This window comes from Zea mays, chromosome 2, assembly GCF_902167145.1.
Source record: "Zea mays cultivar B73 chromosome 2, Zm-B73-REFERENCE-NAM-5.0, whole genome shotgun sequence".
Lineage (NCBI taxonomy): Eukaryota > Viridiplantae > Streptophyta > Magnoliopsida > Poales > Poaceae > Zea > Zea mays.
Window position 1 is genome coordinate 142,074,332 of NC_050097.1, and position 21,690 is coordinate 142,096,021.

The 21,690-nt window shown below is 43.8% G+C and overlaps 1 protein-coding gene across 2 annotated transcripts; it reads right to left on the reverse strand.

Annotated features, from left to right (window-relative positions):
* Nucleotides 1–3,640: 3,640 nt before the first annotated feature.
* On the reverse strand, nt 3,641–13,888 carry LOC100280198 (Alba DNA/RNA-binding protein). 2 transcript variants are annotated; one of them, NM_001153130.1, is given in 10 exon segments: nt 3,641–4,081; nt 4,180–4,434; nt 4,766–4,825; nt 4,909–4,967; nt 5,109–5,183; nt 5,251–5,339; nt 5,435–5,515; nt 6,256–6,380; nt 6,805–6,845; nt 13,518–13,600. In NM_001153130.1, coding segments are annotated over 8 exon segments (831 nt in total). In that variant the 5' UTR covers nt 6,379–6,380; nt 6,805–6,845; nt 13,518–13,600; the 3' UTR covers nt 3,641–3,992.
* Between the last annotated feature and the right edge of the window lie 7,802 nt (nt 13,889–21,690).

A 21,690-nucleotide genomic window follows, 5' to 3' on the forward strand; every position in this document is an offset into this window, starting at 1 on the left:
AGGTGGTTCAGGAGGAGCCACAAGGCGAGGAGTTTGATCTGATCTAGGTGGCGTTTCCCCAGTTGACTTCTGCGCCAATGATGATCCTTAGTTCGTTTTATATTTATTCTTTTATTTTGTAATAAGACTTCCGCTATGTAATAAATACTCTGATTATTGTGACATTTATCTCTATACACTCTGTTATTATATATGTTGTCTTCTTGGCGCATGTATGAGATGCACCCGGCTTTGTTCCTTAAAACCGGGTGTGACACCAAAGCGGCACATGGTGAAGCACCGCCCACCAAAGGCATCCTTCCATTAAAATCCCTAGGGTTTGATTTATGAAGCTTGATAACTTTTAATTTCTTTAGTGATTTTTTATATGTATACCTCGAGTTAATCTGTATGTTTATGTGTGATTAAGATGTAATTTGTGTATTTAGAGCAAGGGATGTAATTTTTGTTTACTTATACATATCTGTAATTTTTTTAATACATCTATGTAATTTTTTTGCTGCTATGTAATTTTGTAATGTTTTCTAACAGACAACTCTAAATGCTTTAGTATTTTTACTGTTGGATTTGAATTGACAATTGACATATTACTTTGTTGTGTGTTGAGACATGACAGTTCTATTGCGGGGGCTGAGAGTGGGATTGAAACTGAGAGCAGCATGCAACCCCAATCTGTGAATGATTCAGAGCCAATACAAATTGATGATGATGTTGATGAAATTGAAGAAGTGATTGTAGGACCAAAGAGGAAGTTACATCTATTGTTTGGAATGAATTCAAGAGGGTGAAGTTAAGTTCTGGTGAAATCAAGGCACAATGTTCTTATTGTCATAAGAAGCTTAAATGGAAAAGTACTCATGGAACAAAGCATCTTCATGATCATTTGAAGATTTGTGTTTTGCGCAAGATAAAGCTCACTAGCCAGAACAAAATTATGTCACAATCATCTTTGAGGTTTAGTTCACAAGAAGGGGGGAAAGTATCCGTGGAGAGCTACACTTTTGATCCTGAAGTTGCTAGAAAGGAGCTTGCTGCTATGATAGCATTGCATGAATATCCTTTGTGCATCGTTGAGCATATTGGCTTTCGTCGATTTGTGAGTGCATGTCAGCCATTATTCAAGATGGTTAGTAGGAATACTATTAGGTAAGGAATACACTATTCTTTGTATCAAGATTTGTGATTTGAAGTGTTGTGCTATTTCTAATTTTGTGATGTGGCAGAAAGGACATTATGGATGCATATACAGAAGAAAAGAAAAGAGTGTTGCAGTACATGTGTGCATGTAAGTCACGAGTTGCTATCACTACAGACATGTGGACTTCTGACAACCAAAAAAGAGGTTACATGGCTGTCATAGCCCATTTCATCGATGATTCTTGGAACTTGAGGAGCATTATAATGAGGTAAGAACTTTTACATTGTTTTCCTTGTATATTTGTCTTTTTTTTTTACAACTTTTACATTTTTTTCCTTGTATGTAGGTTCATATATGTGCCTGCACCACATACAACTGAGATTATTTGTGAGGTTCTATATGATGCTTTGGTTGAATGGAATATTGATGAGAAGATCTCCACCTTGACACTATACAATTGCACAACTAATAATGCGGTAATCTCTGACCTTACCAAGAAGATTGGTCCATCTAAACTTATGTTAGAGGGGTCTCTGTTGCATATGTGTTGTGTTGCACACATTCTAAATTTGATAGTAAAGGATGGTTTAGATGTGATACAACCTGGAATTAAAAAGATTTGTGATAATGTAGCATTTTGGACAGCCGCACCTAAAAGAGTAGAGAAATTTGAAGAGATGGCTAAGTTTGTCAAAGTCTCTTTGGTACACAAGCTAGGACTTGATTGCAAAACTAGGTGGAACTCTACATACAAGATGCTCTCTATTGCTATTCCATATGAGCCTATTTTTAACTGTGCCACTCGTGTTGAAAAACTTTACGATTGTGCACCAAATAAGGAAGAGTGGGATTTTGCGAGACAAATGGTTGATAGACTCAAGATGTTTAATGAGATTACCAAGGTCTTCTCTCGAACAGATTATGTGACTGCAAATATTCAACTCCTTAAAATTTGTGAGGCTAAGGTGAAAATTACACAGTGGTCTGAATGTGGAAATCCTATCATAGAAGAGATGTCAAAAAAGATGATAGAAAAATTTGAAAATTATTGGAAGGATATTCAAGGACCAATGGGAATAGCAACTATTTTAGATCCTAGGTTTAAGGTTGATTATCTCCTTGGGTCTTTGAGACTTTGATAGGACAAAATAGTGATCAGTGTGTGCTAAAAGTTGATGAACTGAAAGAGTCTTTATGTGATTTGATGAAGTACTATGAAATGGAAGAGGGTGAAGATACAACAGAGTCATCAACTCCTCTACTTGACACTAGTTCGTTGTCAACAATTAGTGCACGTGTTGCTAGTCGAAGGCCAGCAATGACAAGAGTTAAAATTGAGCTAGATAGATACTTGGAGGATGATTTAGTTCATTTTTCAACTGAGAACTTCGTGATCCTAGACTGGTGGAAGGTGGCTGGAACCCGTTATCCTACACTTAGAAAGATAGCACGTGACATATTGGCATTCCGGTCAGCACTGTTGCATCAGAGTCAGCTTTTAGCACTAGTGGGCGGATTCTTAGTGAGCATCGCAGCAGGCTTACTCCTGAAATTTTGGAGGTTTTAATGTGTTGACAGGACTGGATAAGAAACAATTACAAAGGTACTTCTGAAATTTTGTATAACTCATTTATGATTCTATTTGTTGTTAATAGTAAGGCTCCATCATCTGTGTTAATGTATAGTCTAATAATTTATTTTTTCTGAAGATGGTGCTAAGGTTAATCAACAAAGTTTTTGGGACTGCTTGCAAGAGATTCAAGAAGGTGTCGAGGGAAGTTGTCTTCTATACGTGATGATCTAATTCCAGGCTAGTGGCTAGAGCAGTAGCAAGTAGCCGAGCCGAGCTCTATAATTAATTACACCTCTCTTTAATGTAGGGACTTATATTATGACATATGAGATTGTGATGATGAAGCCCGAAAGGACTTGGATGTCAAGCTATCAGTTTGGGCGACATGAAGCCTATTACTTGATGCTCGCTTGTTACTCTTGCTATTGTATTGTTGCTTAAATGATAAAACATATACTGAGAGATATTTCTGTTTACTGTTTAATCATATTTGTGATGTATGAACATGTGGCTACTAGAAGACAATATTTGTTTTGAGTATGTTGATTAAACTACAAAATATGCATGCTAGAATGAATGTTGAATTGTGTCCAATGTCCATAATCTATATGCTGAAATTTTGAATAGTCAGATATGGATACCCATGCGTATTTAGTACTCGATCGGGGATGGATATGGAAGGATTTTCGTACCGGAGGTCGGATTCAGGGGCAGGTCTATGTTCATGGTTACGGGTCTGAGGATTTAATCCCGGGAATTCCCCGTTAACATCTCTAGATGCAGGTGATGACCACTGCTGTCGAGTGAGAGAGACACCACCATGCGTCCGTCTTGCCCATCTGTATTGTGACTTTTTTTCCCTGCTGCTCTGTTCTGCAGCATAAAAAAAACTTCTGCCCCGTATGGCAGCAGGCATCAGCGTACACACTGTCGGTAAAGCTACAGATTACCAGGAGAATAAACATGAAACGGATGCACCCAGTATCCATAATCCAAACGAAATAGTAAGGTAGGTACATTAACAGAAGAATAAACAATCTCGCAGGAAATACTGCGCTACCGAGTGTAACTTCACTCGCTTAACCTAGCTACAAAACCACGAGCGAGCCACAAAACTTGCCCGGACGAGTTGCACAGGGACAGCAGCTGAAGTAGAGTAGCACCTGGAAGGGCCTACGAGATAATTCCAGTCCGGGGTCGGAGCTCCATAGAAGAGCACTGCAGCAAACGCTAACAGATAACTAATAAGCACACGCATTCGGCACGTCGCATTTCTCGCGCCTAGTAGTAGCTCCCTCGGCCACCGCGCGGTGGCCCGCGGCCTCCACGCCCACGCCAAGGCATGCCGCCCCTTCTCCCTCTGCCACGTCCTGTGAATTAAACCAGCAAGGCCCCACCAAGCCATGAGAAGATGGGAAAATGCGATGCAAAACCCACATCGACATGTAAGGTCGTCGGTATGTCTTACCGCGGCCAGGGGGAGGAGCATATTCCTCGGGCTCATCATAGTATTCGTCTTGCTCTTCATAGTACCCGCCTCTGGGGGCATAGCCATAATCATAACCGTAGCCACCACGCCTCCCACCTCCGTAGTAGCCACCACGCCCTCTCCCACCTCGTCCACGTAGCCGCCCTCTCCCGCGCCCTCTGTTATAATAATCTCCTTCCTCCTCCCACTCTTCGTTGTAACCATAAGCAGGTGGAGGGGGGCCATTGCTCATGCCTGTGCACATTCAAATGCAGAAATTAATAAAAATACATTTCCTTTTCAAACACTACCGATTTCAGGAAATAAAGTATATGTGCTGGCTTCGGTTATTGATGGGATACTCAAACTGCAGCTGCAGTTGATTAGTTTTACATGTTGCAAGTGGCTAAAAGCATCTGTTATGATATTGAGCATAAAAGCAGGGATAAGTATCAAGTACAGGACTGGGTGTGGACTGTGGAGTGACCATAAATCAACAAGTCAGCACTACAAAATTATAAGAGACACTGTCCAGTAAACTATGACTGTTTCCTTTGCTGCTCATATAGACAACAAGAGAACATACCTCTTCCCCTGCCTCTTCTGCCACCACCACGTCCTCTTCCACGACCAGTGGGATACGATTCTAAATAAACAATGAACATAATGGTGGTTATGCGATGATCCTGACCACAGCGTTAGGAAGAGAAGATCAACTGAGAATGTCACCTTCATGATCATAGTCAAAAGCAGGTTTCACCTCTTCAGCTGGGATAGGTGGCTGGTATCTAAGTACAATATCAAACATAACCAATAATGAGCAGGCAAGCTGAAAACAGTGAACAGCAATTTACGAATTAGGGAAGGAAAAAGCTATCAACTGTAAAATTCTTCTGTGTTTGTAGCGAGAGGACAGGTTTTTGACTTACCCTGGAGATGATGTATCCAGAGGGTTCTTTGACAGTGTCACAGTGATCATCGACACATGGCGAGTTGTCTCTAGTCTGTGTACAGAAATGTGTTAGTGTTTCAATCTCATGTTTGAAGGAATATAAGAATATCCGTCCTTACGGGAGAAGGCCTTCTTCCAAAGGTTCCCATGTGTCTGTGATATCAACAGATTCAGTAGCAGTGTTCTGATGAAGACCTCCAACCCTTCTCTGGACGAACAGTGAAGTGACAGATTAAAAAAATGAGACATTAATAAAAATTCCAATAGCAGCACTACAAGGCAGAAGAGGCTACTACTACCAACCTTGATCAATTCAACAACCATAACTGTCTTATTTATGGCCCGTCCCATGGCCTTGATACTAATCTCATCATGTCCATTTTCCTGTAAAAGTGGAAGTGAATAAGTTCTTAATAAGAAAAAGTTGGAACCTGTATCACTTCAATTGTGGTAAGATTGCTAGAATGAAGTAAAGCTACCATTTGACAATTATATATATTGTGAATGCTAGAATGAAGCAGGTGCAAAGTTTCAGAAGAACAATGAACAAGGCGAAGAAACAACACATGCACATGGCATCAGCATTATTATTTCTTAAATAATTTGAGCTTCACATAATTCAGGTGAAAGGTCTAATCAGAAATAGTGCAAGGAAAAGAGCACTAGGACATAAGAGCAAATAACTTGTGAAGGGAGATGAAAGTATTGGCAATGCAACAAACCATGTACTAGACTACAACAAACAAATAGCAGTCTTTCCAGTTGATAGGTAACTCTGTTTCAGTTGTGCATTGATGTGCAAACAAAATGAGAATGTTAAATGAAGGCATTTAAGCCCGAAAAAATATCGTTTGACTAATGTACATCGTACAAATAAACAATATAGACTAGCAGATGAGAGATTTAATGGTTTACTACAATCATAGAAAGAAAAGGCTACTGACAAACAAAAACAAATGTGTGTCCACCCGAAAACAAAATGTTGCCCCCCAACACAATCCCTACTTCACATAATTTCAGATTGCAAACACTTCCCAACAATAGATATATCTGATAAGACAACATCAATGCTTAGTTTTTATGACAGGTGACAACAAAGCCCAGATTGAATCACAGCACGTCACCTCAAGCAGCGACATCCCATAGCTGATATAGTTCCTCATCCTCCCCTGAGTAGTGATTCTGATCTCATTCTGGCTGATTGGCGTGTCATTCCGAGGCTTCTCTACCCTTTGGTATCTATCCATGCCTAAAAGTCGTTGAAAATCTCAATACAATATATTAAATGGACCATTAACGGGTAAATTTTTGAAGAGAGCCCTAGAGCAAGCAGAAATAATACATGGAAGAACTCATATCGAAAACAAGTTAAAACTTAAAAGGCCATGAAATCAAGCCGTACCTACAACCAAGTTAAAGATGAAAGGTACAGACACTGCTCAAAACAACATGCATGTCTCTTTGATGAACAAAGAGTGAAGAGAAGAAAGTTACAAAATTCGGCACATTGTATGTAGGAATGAGTCAACCGAGATTTAGAATTTTCCTGGAAACCATAATAAATATCTAAACAAGGACAGAATCACTAAGAGCTGGTTGCACTTAGTAGGATGATGTATCGAAGGAAACGAGTAAATCAAGTTTAAAATACTAAAAGTACATATTGGCACTACCGCAGCCTCTTCTGATGTCTTTAAACCGGATAATCTTGAACCTAAATAGGTGAAGGTAAATCTAAATAAGCAATAAGCCACATATATTAGCAGAAGCAAATCATGCTGGTGTGATTAAATCATTCAACAGGAAAAGTATGAATCAGCAATTCAGCATCGACTCGAAAAAAAACCCACATCCATAATTGACAAGATAAGAGAATACAGACAATACACTATCTCAAGGTTCAAATTTCATTGTTCCTTTCTTTGGTAGATAAAGCCTTGATTTTGATGTAATATAATAACCTGAAACAGTAGTCTACTTTGATGTTCCAGACTAACAGTACTGAGAGCAACATATATGTCCGACCGAAATTGAAATGCTAGAACAACAAAGGACAGGTTGAGCACCACATCAGATAAGATGCAAAGCCCTTATGAAACAGGTACAAGTATCCAGAACCTCGCACCAATGGGCAATGGATCCAGGAAACATATATATGAAGTGTGTGTATAGAGAGAGAGAGACAAGGATCCATTTTCGCCATGTCTGAAGCACCAAGTACACAGCTTACAACACGCATGTATCTGTGATGGCCCAAGATGATGCCTAGAGCAAGTATGGAGGATCCTAGTAGCAGGTATGAGCGAAAGGGCCTCTAGACTAGCGGTGAAGGACTTCCGAGTACCACCTCCAAGTCCTGGGTGGCTGGGTTCGATTCCTATCGGGAGCGAATTTTCAGGCTTGGTTAAAAAAACCCCTCGAAGTGCCCCATCCGCTCTCGGGCTGCGATGTCCTGTGCGCCACCCTCCGGTTGGGCCGTTGCAGAGTGCACAGTTGACGCCGGCCCGTTAGTGATGGGGGGCCAGGGTTCGGGGATTTTCTCGGGCGGGACCATTGTTTCGGTCTCTTCTTATACGGAATACCGGGAGGGCGGTATTTCCCTCCCCGGCCGAGTTTTTAGTAGCAGGTATGAGGTATTAGTCTGTAATCTGTGATGTTCTAAGTGATTGAGTCTGTAATAGTTGCTTGAGCTATTATAGGGTCGTATTGTCGCCATACTGGGTTGTAATAAGTGGATTAGCCAGAGTATTAGCCGGCTTAGCAGGTGAGGTTGAGCATCTATAAGTACTGTAATGAGTTGTTCAGAGGGAGATATGAAATGAATAGGAAAACAGAATCCTGAACAAACTTATCTGTGTCTCATCAGCGATCCCTGGAGAGTCTCACGTCTCGGCGAATCGCCGTCGAGGCCAAGGGCCATCACAGGTGGTATCAAAGTCGTCGATCCTTGGAGGGGGTGCACAACAGCGCCGACCATGAAGCTATCGGTGCAAACCCAGATTCTTCTAGAAGCGATGGCAGGAGCGGAGCAGAAGGGGGAGGAGCGTTGGGCACGGATGATGATGGTGGTGGAGTGACTGACTGACAAGCTTGAAGCCATGGAGGTCGGTCAGAAGAAGGCGGATGAAGATCGAGCCATGATGGTTCGACAGATGGACGAGACCGAGAAGACGGTGGCTCGACTGAGGCTGAAGTTGCAGACGAAGGAGCTAGAAGGTAACGACAATCATCCCGAGCTTGAGTGTCGAGTTCCTCGGTGGGATGATCAGGGTAGAGATATTGGAGGAGAACGGGGAAGAGATCGGAGGGAGCCGTGGGGTGGTGGAAGGGAGTGCAGATCAAATTCACTGCCCAAGTGGTCTTTCCCCACGTTTCAGGGCAATGATCCGAGTATTTGGTTCGACAAGTGTTTGGATTATTTCACGGTGTATCAGGTACCCAAATGGATTTGGGCGCACACTGCGTCCATGCACATGGAAGGAAATGCTTCTAAGTGGCTACAAGTGTATAAGAACTATGGATTAGGTGATTGCCTGATTGGGGTCAGTTTATTCGTGTTGTGAGAGAGAAGTTTGGTGTAGAAGAATATCCTCAAGCCATGGGGACGTTGGTTAGTATGAAGCAGCAGCATGGAGTGGAAGAATATTCTCAAGCCTTTGATGATATCAGGTATGCAACGACCCTGCATAATTCAGAGTTGGATACCTTTGTGACACACTATGTGACGGGGTTGAAGTCTGAAATCCAAACTCAAGTTATGGCCCAGATGCCTAAGACTGTGGCTAAGGCTTATGAGGTTAGCCAAGTTGTATCAGGAGATAGCTGAGAGTAACAAGATGAAGAATCAGAAGGGGAACAAGACTCAGATCATGGGAGGCAGGGGTGACAGTAGAACTGGAGCCTTGTATCTTGAGTTGAGTAAGGAAAGACAGTTAAGAGATTATAGAAGGGTGAATGGGTTGTGTTTTATTTGTGGAGACAAATTTGAACCAGCCTGATAGTGAAGTGTCCAAAGAGAGTGGTAACCCAACTGCATAATCTGACGGTAGAAGATATGGGGTTGGTGTTGACTGATGAGGTGTTGCAAAAGTTGGAGCATGAGGAGAAGTGTGTACAGGAGTTGTGCCAACTGTCCTGGAATGCCATTAATGGTACAGAATGTGATGGTTGTATGAGGGTCCAAGCCTTGATCCAGGATCAGATGTTGATGATGCTGATTGACTTAGGCAGTTCAACTACTTTTATTAGTCAGAGGATAGTAAAGATGGGGTTGGTTACTGAAGATTGCTCAGCTGTGAGACTCAAGGTGGCTAATGGAGAAATCATGATTAGTGACAAAAGAGTAAAGGAAGTGATATGGAGATCTGGTGGGCATGTGTGTACAACACTGCTATGAGAGTGTTGGACCTGGAGGTATATGATGTGATCTTATGATATGACTGGTTAAAGGAGCATAGTCCTATGCAATGTGACTGGATCAATAAGGTGTTAACCTTTATTGATCAGAGAAGAAAGGTGAGGTTGCAAGGAGATGCCAGGCAGATGCAGGAGGTACAACAGGTGTCTGTGATGCAGACATGCAGTTGGAAAATGGGTGAAGGGAGATGAAGTTTGGGTTTTTGTGATGCTGGAGGAGGTTTCAGAAAAGGAAGCTGGTGAAGTTGATGAAGTTCTGTAGAGGATTCTGAAGGAGTTTGAAGATGTGTTTGCAGTGCCTACTGGTTTGCCCCCTATCAAACCATATGACCACCATATTCCTTTATTACCAGGGTCTATTCCAGTGAATTCAAGGCCTTACAGAGATATTCACCAGCTCACAAGACTGAGTTTGAGAAGCAAGTTTCTGAGCTGCTAGTAGCAAGGCTTGATAGTCCCTCGCGTCAGTCCATTTGCTTCACCAGTGTTGCTTGTGCAGAAGAAGGATGGTAGTTGGAGGTTCTGTATAGACTACAAGAAGTTGAATGGGATGACTATTAAGAATAGATTCCCTATGCCTCTGGTGGATGAAATTTTGGATGAGTTAGCTGGTGCTCAGTATTTTACTAGTCTAGATATGACAGTAGGCTATCATCAAATAAGAATGGGAGTGGAGGATGAGTATAACTGTATAAGACTGCTTTTAAGACACATCATGGCCACTACCATTCAGGGTAATGCCTTTTGGACTCAAATGCTCCAGCTAGTTTCTAGTGTGCTATGAACTCAGTTTTGGAGAGCTTTCTCAGGAGATTTGTCATGGTTTTCCTGGAGGACATTCTCATCTATAGTCCCAGTCTGGAGGTTCATTACCAGCACATCAGGATGGTGTTAACCAAGCTTAGATAGCATCAATTCTTTCTAAAGTTGAAGAAATGCTCTTTAGTGAAGCACGAACTGAAGTATTTGGGCCATGTGATTTCTAGAGATGGAGTGGCAACAGATCCTAATAAAACTGAAGCCAAGTTTACCTGGCCACGACCTAAGAATGTGACAGAGCTGAGGGGGTTCCTTGATCTAACAGGCTATTATAGGAAATTTGTGAGTGGTTATGGAACCTTGGCCAGACCCCTTACTAGACTCTGTTGCAGAAACAGCAAGTGTTTCAGTGGTCTGAAGAGGCCCAGGTTGCCTTCCAAAAACTGAAGCAGGCTATGGCTTCTACTCCAGTTCTTGCTCTTCCCAGGTTTGATTTGCCTTTCACAGTTGAAACAAATGCATCAGATGTGGGGTTGGGGGCCATGTTGATGCAGCAAGGCAGGCCACTAGCTTTCATCAGCAAGGCTCTGGGAGAGAAGAACAAACACCTTTCTATTATGAGGAGTTCCTGGCCTTGATTATGGCAGTAGATAAGGAGGCAGTATTTGCAGAGAGGTGCTTTCGTGATTAAGACAGATCACAAGTCTTTTACATTTTTGGGAGACCAGCAGCTACAATCAGATCTTCAAAAGAAAGCCATGGCCAAGTTAATGGGGTTACAATTTTAAATTGTGTATAAGAAGGGGTCAGAGAATGTAGTTGCTGATGCTCTGTCAAGGAGGGATTCAATGTTGGAGTTAGCTGCTATCTCAGAAGTGCAGCCAGTTTGGGTGCAGGAGGTGTTAAATTCTTATGTTAAAGAGGCCCAACAGATGATAGCTCAGTTGCTGGTTCGAAGTCCTGATGAACATGGGTTTTCATTGCATCAGGGTATTATTCGAAAGGTGGGTCGTATTTGGATTGGTGCTAACTCAGCTTTAAGAACTAAGCTGATTGCAGCTTTGCATGATAGTGCAATAGGTGGACACTCTGGAATACAAGCCACATATCAGCGTGTGAATAAAGTGTTCTATTGGAAAGGGTTAAAAGCTGATGTGATTCAGTTTGTACATCAGTGTGTTACTTGTCAAAAGGCTAAGTGTGAGAGAACTCATCCAGCAGGGTTATTGCAACCCCTGCCTGTGCCTCAAGGTGTGTGGGAAGATGTGACTATGGATTTCATAGAAGGCTTGCCTAAATCAGAAGGTTTTGATACAATTTGGTGGTGGTTGACAGATTTTCGAAATATAGTCATTTCTTAACATTGAAACATTCTTTTACTGATAGGGGTGTTGCTCAAGTATTTCTGGATAATGTGGTTAAGTTGCATGGGGTGCCCAAGTCTCTAGTATCTGACAGGGACAAGGTGTTTACTAGCAGTTTTTGGAAGAATCTGTTTCAGCCCATGGAGGTCAAGTTGTTGTTGTCTACAGCTTATCATCCCCAGACTGATGGACAAAGTGAACGTGTGAACCAATGTCTGGAAATGTATCTCGGGTGTGCTGTGAACTCTCAGCCCAGCAAGTGGAAGAGTTGGTTGGCTCTGGCAGAGTACTGGTATAACACTACTTATCATGGTGTATTGGGGTGTACACCATTCAGAGTGTTATATGGATATGATGCCCCTATGCTGGCACTTCCAAGGCTCATTGCCATTGAGGATCAGGATGTCACTGATTGGGTCACAGAAAGAAATACTTTTTCTGTAATGCTGAAGGAACAGTTGGCTCGGGCATAGTTGTGTATGAAGCAATACGCTAACAAAGGCAGAACTCCTAGGGAGTTTCAAGTGGGTGGTTTTGTTTTGCTAAAACTGCAACCATATGCACAGAAGACAGTGGTGAATCGGCCTTGTCCCAAGTTGGCATTCAAATTCTTTGGGCCTTTCAAGGTTGCAGCTAAAATTGGGGCAGTTGCAAATAAATTGGAGTTACCTGCTGATGCTCAAGTCATCCGGTGTTTCACGTGTCTCAGTTGAAGCCGCTTCATCCATGCTATTCTCCGGTTTTCACTGAACTACCTAAGCTAGTTGACATGTCTCAAGAGGGCATTGAACCTGAACAGATACTGAATCGGCGGATGGTGCGTAAAGGCAATCATGCTATTGTCCAGGTGCTGGTGGAATGGACGGGACTGCCATCTGAAGCTGCTATTTGGGAGGACTATGCAGTGGTGAAGGCAAGACCGCAAGGTTTCCAGCAGCAAACACTTGGGGACAAGCGTCTTTTGGCCCCGGGGGAGATGTGATTATGTGATGGCCCAAGATGATGCCTAGAGCGAGTATGGAGGATCCTCGTAGCAGGTATGAGGTATTAGTCTGTAATCTGTGATGTTCTAAGTGATTGAGCCTGTAATAGTTGCTTGGGCTATTATAAGGCCGTATTGTCGCCATACTGGGCTGTAATAAGTGGATTAGCCAGAGTATTAGCCGGTTTAGCAGGTGAGGTTGAGCATCTATAAATACTGTAATGAGTTGTTCAGAGGGAGATATGAAATGAATAGGAAAACAGACTCCTGAACAAACTTATCTGTGTCTCGTCGGCGATCCCTGGAGAGTCTCACGTCTCGGCGAATCGCCGCCCAGGCCAAGGGTCATCACAGTATCAAACGGTGCAGTGACTGACGGTGTAAAACAGAGTGAAATGAACCTCGACCCTGACAAATTTCCAATTGTATCCTACCCCTCACGCCACCCCACCCAAAAAAATGGGCAGGTAATAAATCACAGTTGTAAACACACGATTTGAATAACACGAAATCGAACTCTGCCGCGACGCGCCCATCACAGCAGAGCCAGAAACGCTGCCGGCCGCGGCCCCTAAAGCCCCCCCAAATCCCTTCGGGAAAAGGGGTAGAAAACCGCATCGCCCTGAGCCCCAACCGCGCCTGTGACAACGACGCCGCGAATGGGACTGGAGGCGACGACCACCCGTGTCCCCACGCCGCGCCCAACAGCCCGGTCAACCCCGCGCCTCCCCCGACCTCAGAGCCTCCACCCAGCGAGAGGACCGCCGCCGCGCCGGCCGGCCCCCGAATCCATGAAGCCGCGTAGAATCGAGACGGAGCGGAGGAGGAAGGGAGGGAGGGTAGGGGATGGAGAAAAGAATCTCACCTCGCGTGCTCCGCCCTCGGCCGCTGCAGCTGCCGCTCCCCGGTTCCTCTTCTGACTGGCTGGTTGGCTTGGCTGGCTCTGCGCGGAGGGGGAGGGCGTGGAGCGGTTTCAGCTTTCAGGGTCAGAGCTTGCTGCTGCGTGCGCCCGCGTCGTCCTCGTCCTCGCACACTGGGCCTGGCCGCGTGGCGTGCTGGCGTGGCGAGGTTATCCTCCAGGCCCTGCCCCCTGGACCCGGTTTCTCGTGCGGCTGCTCGGAGAGCCGTCCGTTGCGCTGGATCTCGGGGTCGTTCGTAGACCGAGTGCGGCGAGCGGTTAGGATAAGGGCGCCTGGGCTTGGAGCCTAGGAGATAAGGAGGGGGCTGTACTTCGCTAGCATGTGGGGACCTGGCCCTGTTAACTATACCTGGCGAGTAGCCACTAGCCACCGGCGTGTGTAGGCTGCTTACCTACACCGGCCCCTAGTTTTGTTTTTTTAGAGCCATTCATGGTGCTAGTGCAATATTACCACGTCAATAAAAGTAAGATAAAACAAAAAATAAATTATGTTTTTTCAATAAAGTGGTTCGTGACTTAAATATTGTATTTAAATAACCAATAATAATAGATAAAATAGATAGAGATGAAATAAATTGTTCTTAATAGTGGTTTCGCATGCTTTCCAATACCTTAAAAACGAGCTCCGGAGTTTCATGACGAAACTATTTTCACCTTTTTTTAATAAATATAGTGTCATGTCATCAAATCCTATGTGGCATACTAATTAATGTATGAAACTGCCATTGAGAATGGCCTAAGTATTGCAAAAGTTTTTAATAAAAAATAGAAAAACACCTAGTTGGCAGGGTGGTCTACTCATTTTAGGTAGGGGTGGATATCGAGTCACCTCGGCTCGGCTTGGCTCGGCTCGACTGAGCTCGAGTTGGCTCGGCTCGACTCGTTAAGTTAACGAATAGGATAACCAGCTCGGCTCGACGCGTTTGCGAGCTCGAGCTGGCTCGTTTAGCTCGCGAGCCACAATAAAAAATTATATATATATATATATAACAATATAATCAATTGCTAGTTTATTTCATATTAATTTAACACTAGAAAAGACTAATAATACTCGTAATTTCATATATCACATCATTTAAACCTTAAATTAACATAGTATAGGCTTTTGTTTTGCTGATAAATGCTAACTCATTCGAGCTAACGAGCTGGCTCGTTAACGAACCGAGCTAAGATGTTAGCTCAGCTCGTGACAAAATTAAAACGAGTCGAGTCGAGTCGACTCAAATTGAGTACAAGTCGAGCGAGCTCACGAGCCACAAGTATTTTGTCCAGCCCTAATTTTAGGTAACTTTGGTATAGTTTAGTTGTAGAGTTAGGTAGAACTGAGTCGCTCCGTTATAGCATATAGCATGTTTGGTTTGATTCTAGATGGAAGTGAGTCGCTACAAAAGTGAAATATTTCTCCATTATGCATCTATGGGCTCTCAAAGACGATCGAACATGTGCGCTCGTAATCTAACGCCCCTCTCCTTGTTCTAGCATCATCTATTCCGCTTCACTCTATAACCAAGCATAGAATGAAGTCGCTTCATACTGCTTCTGTGCTTCACTTGGAACCAAACAAAAACAGAGTGGCTACGTTCAGACTACTAAACACAGAACAGAGGTGTTCTATCCATCTGGAATAGAGTCGCTCCATCCAAATAGTCTCTGGAACCAAACACTACCAATAATGACCAAATAATTAATAGTTCTAGGCTACCACTTAATTTAACTTCGTAGAAATGGTCTGACTAACAGCTCAACTACCCCCTATTAACCACTCACTAAACTATAGAAGATATCTAACTAACGACTAATGCAACTAAGAACTTTTCAACCCAAACAACATCTAGCGAACCCTAGAGCACAACTAAAAATAATACCTGACACATTGCCATGCACCACCACAACAACAACTTGGAGCACCTCCAAAGCGAGACGACAATAGCACAATAACACGACACCAGAGCTAGAAGGGAAGGTCTACATTCGAGAAACCCAACATAGAACAAGTATGACTGCATGAGAAGAGGTATGAAGAGAATGCCTCTAAGAAGGTAGTAGTGTCTGCAAACATTGTTGTACAAGCTTTCGCCATAATCTCAAGCATCTCACCTGCCACGACCTTCCAAAGACCCCCCTGATACATAAAAGTAAACATATCCATAAGGAAGACGCCAGTGACAAAATGTAGGTGTCCTGTCATCATTGGATGTCACCATGGGCATCCATATTATATGCGTAGCCATAGAAACAATTCCCCACCACCAGGGAGATAGGACATGGGTGTAAGGAAAATGTACCCTGACCCATTTGACTAGGTAATTTTGGTGTTTGATGATCAACATAACTATGTGGACTAATGGTTTTGCAAATGTTTGTGTTTTGTAGTTTACAGGATGCAAAGTGGCTTGGACTGAGGCACTAAGGAAGCAACACCTCAAAAGAAGACAATAGAAGACTTATGGAAGACCTACAAGTATCAAGCAAAGTCTAAAACACAAACCAAAAACCAATCCCAAGTGAAAAGGCTTGAAGAAAATGAAGTGGGCTATTTCAAAGTGCAATGGACCAGTCTGGTGGTGCACTAGACCAGTTTGCTAGAGAGTAAATTTTTGGGCACTCGACAGCTGGTGCATCGAACCTCGAGTGTGTTGCACCGGACCGCCTGCCAACGGTCGGCAACGACTAGTTTCCAACGGTCATCTATTAGGCTGGTGGTGCACCGAACCTCGAGGATCGTAGAAGATTTGTCAGACCGACCAACAGCTAGCTGACGTGGAGGCACAAACCATGGTCCAGTGGTGCACCGGACTGGTTCAGTGCCATGTAGAAAAGTCTGCTTTCCTCCAACATCTACTTTGGGGTTGGGGCTCTATATAACCCCCCCCCCAAACCGACTATTTTGAAGGTGTGGGAGCCCAAGCAACATACCAATTGAAGTGAGACACATCTCCATTGCTCCAAACAGCCAAGTGCTTAATAGAATCACTCGGTGATTAGCAGGTGCTTTGCGAAGTGCTTAGGTTAGTTAGATCGCTATTGTGATTGCTCTAGGTTGTTCCTGGTAGATTGAGTGAGGTTAGAAAAAAACCCACACAAACCCCTCAGCTCTTGCGTGAGTTGTTGTAATTGTACCGAGTGGGGCAAGAGTCTTGCGAGACCACACCAACCAAGTTTGTGGTGTGGGTGCCACCGTGTACCGGAGGAAACGAGACCCACGATATTTGTGCGGAAGCTCAATAGTAAAGACAACGGGGAGCATTCGAGAGAAGGTCAGGAGTAGAGCACCACTTGCGTGTGGAGAAGACATGTGGCTCTCTACGGAGTTAGTCCACCAAGAGCTTGGCCCTCACGTGGACTTCCCTTTGCGTAGGGGCACCAACGAGGATTAGTTAGAACCTTGCATGGTTTGAGATACTTCGATAAAAATACCGACGTGTCAACGAGAGTTTGCATCTCTGCCTTAGTCTTTAAGCTTTCGTATTTATTGTTACTTAAGTTGCAATCTTTACTATTTTTAGTTTAGAATATAGGATTGGAACTTAGGTTGCTAAACTCCTTTTGCGGTAGAGATAGCAATACTTAGACAAAACCTAGTTTCCACATTATTGCTTAGTTATTTTGCATAGGTTTTGTTTAGTAAAATTATTTGTGGCCTAGATTAGTGAGAAAAATAGAAGTCCTAATTCACCCCCTCTTAGGTGTATATGTTCCTTTCAATTGGTATCATAACCTAGTTTGGCTTATTAGGAATCTTTTGGCTTAACCACTATTGAACCGACGCTATATAAGAGGAAGCGATGGATACCCACAGGCCACCATACTTCGACAACACTAACTTCCCATATTATAGTGCTAGAATGGCTTGCTACCTAGAAGCCATTGACCTAGGTGTTTGGAGAGTCACTCTCAATGGGATGAAATCCTCTAAGAATACTGAAAAGCTCACCGTGAGTGACAAAAAAGAAATTCATTTAAATGCTTGAGCTAAAAATTGCTTGTTTGAATCTCTTAGTCTAGATATTTTCAATTAAATCTTTACTTTGAAAACGACTAATGAAATTTGACTTAAATTGCATGAGTTCCATGATGGTACATCAAATATCTGCGAGCAAAACATTGTCTAGTGAAAGGGAAATGTGCTAGATAGCCATTTCTACCAGTTTTGGTGATTAAGTGTCCAACACACCAACATGCACTAACTAGTTTGATATGAATATGAGCACATGTCCACTTGAAGGCAATTTGAAGGTACTAAGTCCTAAAGAGCTAAAATGGAGGCTAGAAATTGCAACTTTTGGACAAAGGGTAAAACCATGAGGTTTGGGTACTTAGATAAGTTGTGTATGCATAATACTATGTGTTTAGCACTTTTGTTTGAATTCTAACTCTATTCTGTGATAAAAGTGCTTCCAGGACTTTAGTTTGAGTGCTTCTAGGACTTGGAAAATGAGTTCATCCTAGCAGTCTGGGTGCATAGGACCTTGGGTCCATGTGCAGTAGGCCACTTTACTAGAAGCGCCTGAGTCGAACTCCGTGGCCTGGTGCAACGGACCTTGGCTCCGTTTACACTGGACCACTTCACTAGAGGCGCATGAAGATGAATTTCGAGGCCTAACGCAATGGACCTTGAGTCCATGTGCACCGGACCTCTTTACTAGTGAAGGCTGAAGATGAAGCTCCCGGAATTTTTGGATAAAAATCACCAGATTGGTCCGGTGGTGCATCGGACCTCGGGGTCCAACAACTACTTCTACAACAGCTATCTCAATTTGTGGTTGACACGTGGTGGTCTGATCGTGTGTTGAATCGGTCTGGTGCCATATTCAGATGGAAAATCTCAGTCAGGACCCCAAAGATGGTGTTATTGTTGGGGTCCGGTGCACCAGCCGAGAGTAGATCTGCTAGCTTTTAAGCAACAACTAGCTGGGTTGGGCTATAAATACCCCCTGAAAGGGAAATAACCTCAACATTTCCTATAATCGATTTTGGTGTTAGACGACCATCACAAACCTTGTGGACTAACCAGTTTGCCTAGTCAATCATTTCTCAGGTGCATAAGTCCATATACAACTATTCTAAGTCGACTGTCCGGAATATCGTAGATTATTCCGGATAGGAGAATCTTTTTGGAAAAACACCTATACGCGACCGTCCGAGCCCTTGCAGCGGACCGTCCGCGACATCAAGGTGAGCCTCGGGCAGGAACACTGCAAAAACGCAAGTCAACACTACGGACCGTCCGATGGAGAAGCAAGCACCGTCCGAGACCAAGCGCGGACCGTCCGATCGTTAAAAACCAGAAAAACCCCAAAGGTGACGGATTCGGTAAAATTCATTTTTAGCGTCCTCGCAGACCGTCCAGGGTGTACGCTCGGACCATCTGTGACTGCTTTATCTGACATCTGACGATGCATTAAATGCTCTATAGCCGTTGATATAGCCGTTACTACTGACCGTTGCGATTTCAGCCGTTGATGTGCAGGGGCGGACCATCCGGACCAGGGTAGCGGATCGTCCGCGATCGGTAGGAATGAAGCAACGACTAGGAAGTGGTTGGAGGTTATAAATACATACCTAACCACCTCCATTCAACTCACCCAAGCACTCCACTCCTTCACATTCAATACAAGAGCTAGCAATCCACTCCAAGACACACTCAAAGCTTTCAACCTCTCAAAGTTTCACAATTTAGACAAGTGATCATTAGAGACTTGAGAGAGTGTGACCCGTGTGTTATTTGTCGCTCTTGTTGCTTGGTTTTCGCAATCGTGCTTTCTTCATCTCTTTCTCAACCGTCTAAGTGACCGGCGAAAAGCCCGCAGGCTCGGGGAGGACTCTCTCAAGGGAGTCCGACAAAAAGTATAAGGAGGAATCGTCTTCCTCCATCAAGTCGCATCGGAGAGGTGACAAGGAGAAGAAGATGAAGAAAGTGGTCTACTATGAGATCAACTCTTCCTCACCCTCCACGTCTGGCACCGAGTCGTCAACTACTTCTAAGTGCCATGAGCGCAAGAAGTATAGTAAGATACCCCTACGCTATCCCCGTATTTCAAAACGTGCTCCATTACTTTCCGTACCCCTAGGTAAACCACCATAATTTGATGGTGAGGATTATTGTATGTGGAGTGATAAAATGAGGCACCATCTAACCTCACTCCACAAAAGTATTTGGGATATTATTGAGTTTGGAGCGCAGGCACCAAAAGTGGGGGACAAGGACTACGACTCGGACGAGGCCGCCCAAATATGGCACTTTAACTCCCAAGCAACTTCTATACTCCTCGCCTCTTTATGTCGAGGGGAGTACAATAAGGTGCAAGGGTTAAAGAACGCTAAAGAAATTTGGGACGTCCTCAAAACCACGCATGAAGGGGGTGAGGTGACCAAGATCACCAAGCGCAAAACGACCGAGGGAGAACTCGATCGATTTGTCCTCAACAAAGGGGAAGAGCCGCAAGCCATATACAACCGGCTCAAGACCATGGTGAACCAAGTGCGCAATCTCAGAAGCACCAAATGGGATGACCATGAAATGGTCAAGGTTATTCTTAGATCCCTCGTATTTCGTAATCCTACTCAAGTACAATTAATACGTGGTGATCCTAGATACAAGCTAATGTCTCCCGAGGAAGTTATTGGCAAGTTTGTGAGCTTTGAACTTATGATCAAAGACTCCAAACACATTGTCAACTTGGAGCAAGGCACCACCTCTACACCCAAGGTGCAACCCATCGCATTCAAAGCGACAGAAGAAAAGAATGAGGAGTCTGAAAGGGAAATAGGGTTAACCTTTTCCCAATATTAATTTTGGTGGTTGAATGCCCAGCACAAATATTGGACTAACTAGTTTGCTCTAGATTATATACTCTACATATGCATAAAGGTTCAACACAAACCAATAAAAGATTGAAGAAAGGGTTCAAAAACATAGGAGTAAGAAACCAAGTGTGCCCTGGTCTGGCGCACCGAACTGTCCGGTGCGCCACCGGACAGTGTCCGGTGCACCAGGACCGTACAATCCTATCACACCCGGTTTTAGAAGGCAAACCGAATGCGAACCATGTACGTGCCAGGATCAGCAATTCACATACACAGAAGTTACATAACTGGACATCATCACACAGTGCTCAAATAATAAAATAAAAGAAGGTATAATAGTCGATTACATCATGATGTCCGAGACATCCACATAGTCTTTAACAATCATCAAAGTGCGGAAAAGAAACGTAGATACACACGGCCTTCACAGGCAGCCGACTGGGGGGTTTGTCGCTAACCCACGCCTAAAACTCATCGTACTCTTGGAACTCCTGGAAGTCCACCTCCACGACTTCATCTTCACCTGAGCAGTGGTTGCAACGCGGACAACCTAGGGCGGGGGGGGGGGGGGGGGTTTGGTGTGTAAAGCAAGGGTGAGTACACATCAACATACTCAACAATACGTCCCATTTGGCTGTAGTGGACTAGCTTTGTGGAGTTTAGTCAAGCAGTTGCTTTTAGTTGGTCAAGTTATTATTACTAGTAGAAAGCCAGGTTTTAGCATTAACCCAAGTTATTAACCCAATGTACCCTTTCCAAACGGAAAGAATACCACTTACCATCACCATAGTCATAACCAAAACCATCATCCTCATCATCACCTATAAACCAAACATCTCTGATCAAGTATCTCTAATCAATGGAGCTCCCTTGGCCGCTCATAACCGTGAGCACGACTGATATATCAGTTTCATAACACTCTGCAGAGGTTGCACACTTTACCCTCAAGCCGTGATTCCCTCTTGCCTCGAGCCGATCAAACCCTTAGACACTACCAAGGTGAATAGGCAGGGTTTCACTACGTAGCCTTTACAAAGATTCCCTGAGGCTGTAGCCGCCCGTTAGGTTTCCTAAATGCAGCACATTCCTCCCCAAGGGGCGAACCAACCTTGGCAGAGCGAGCCGCATACACCGAGCCCCATTAACGGCACGACGGCGAAGCGAACTACACCCCAGTTCCTCTAATTATTCAGCTAAGGGCGTCCCACTCCACTCTCATGGTTGCACTATTTTCCCGGGCGGTCATCCAACGAACCAGTCCTTACGAAGAGGCACTCGAGAAACAGCTTGAGTCTCCTTAAAGGCCACAAGT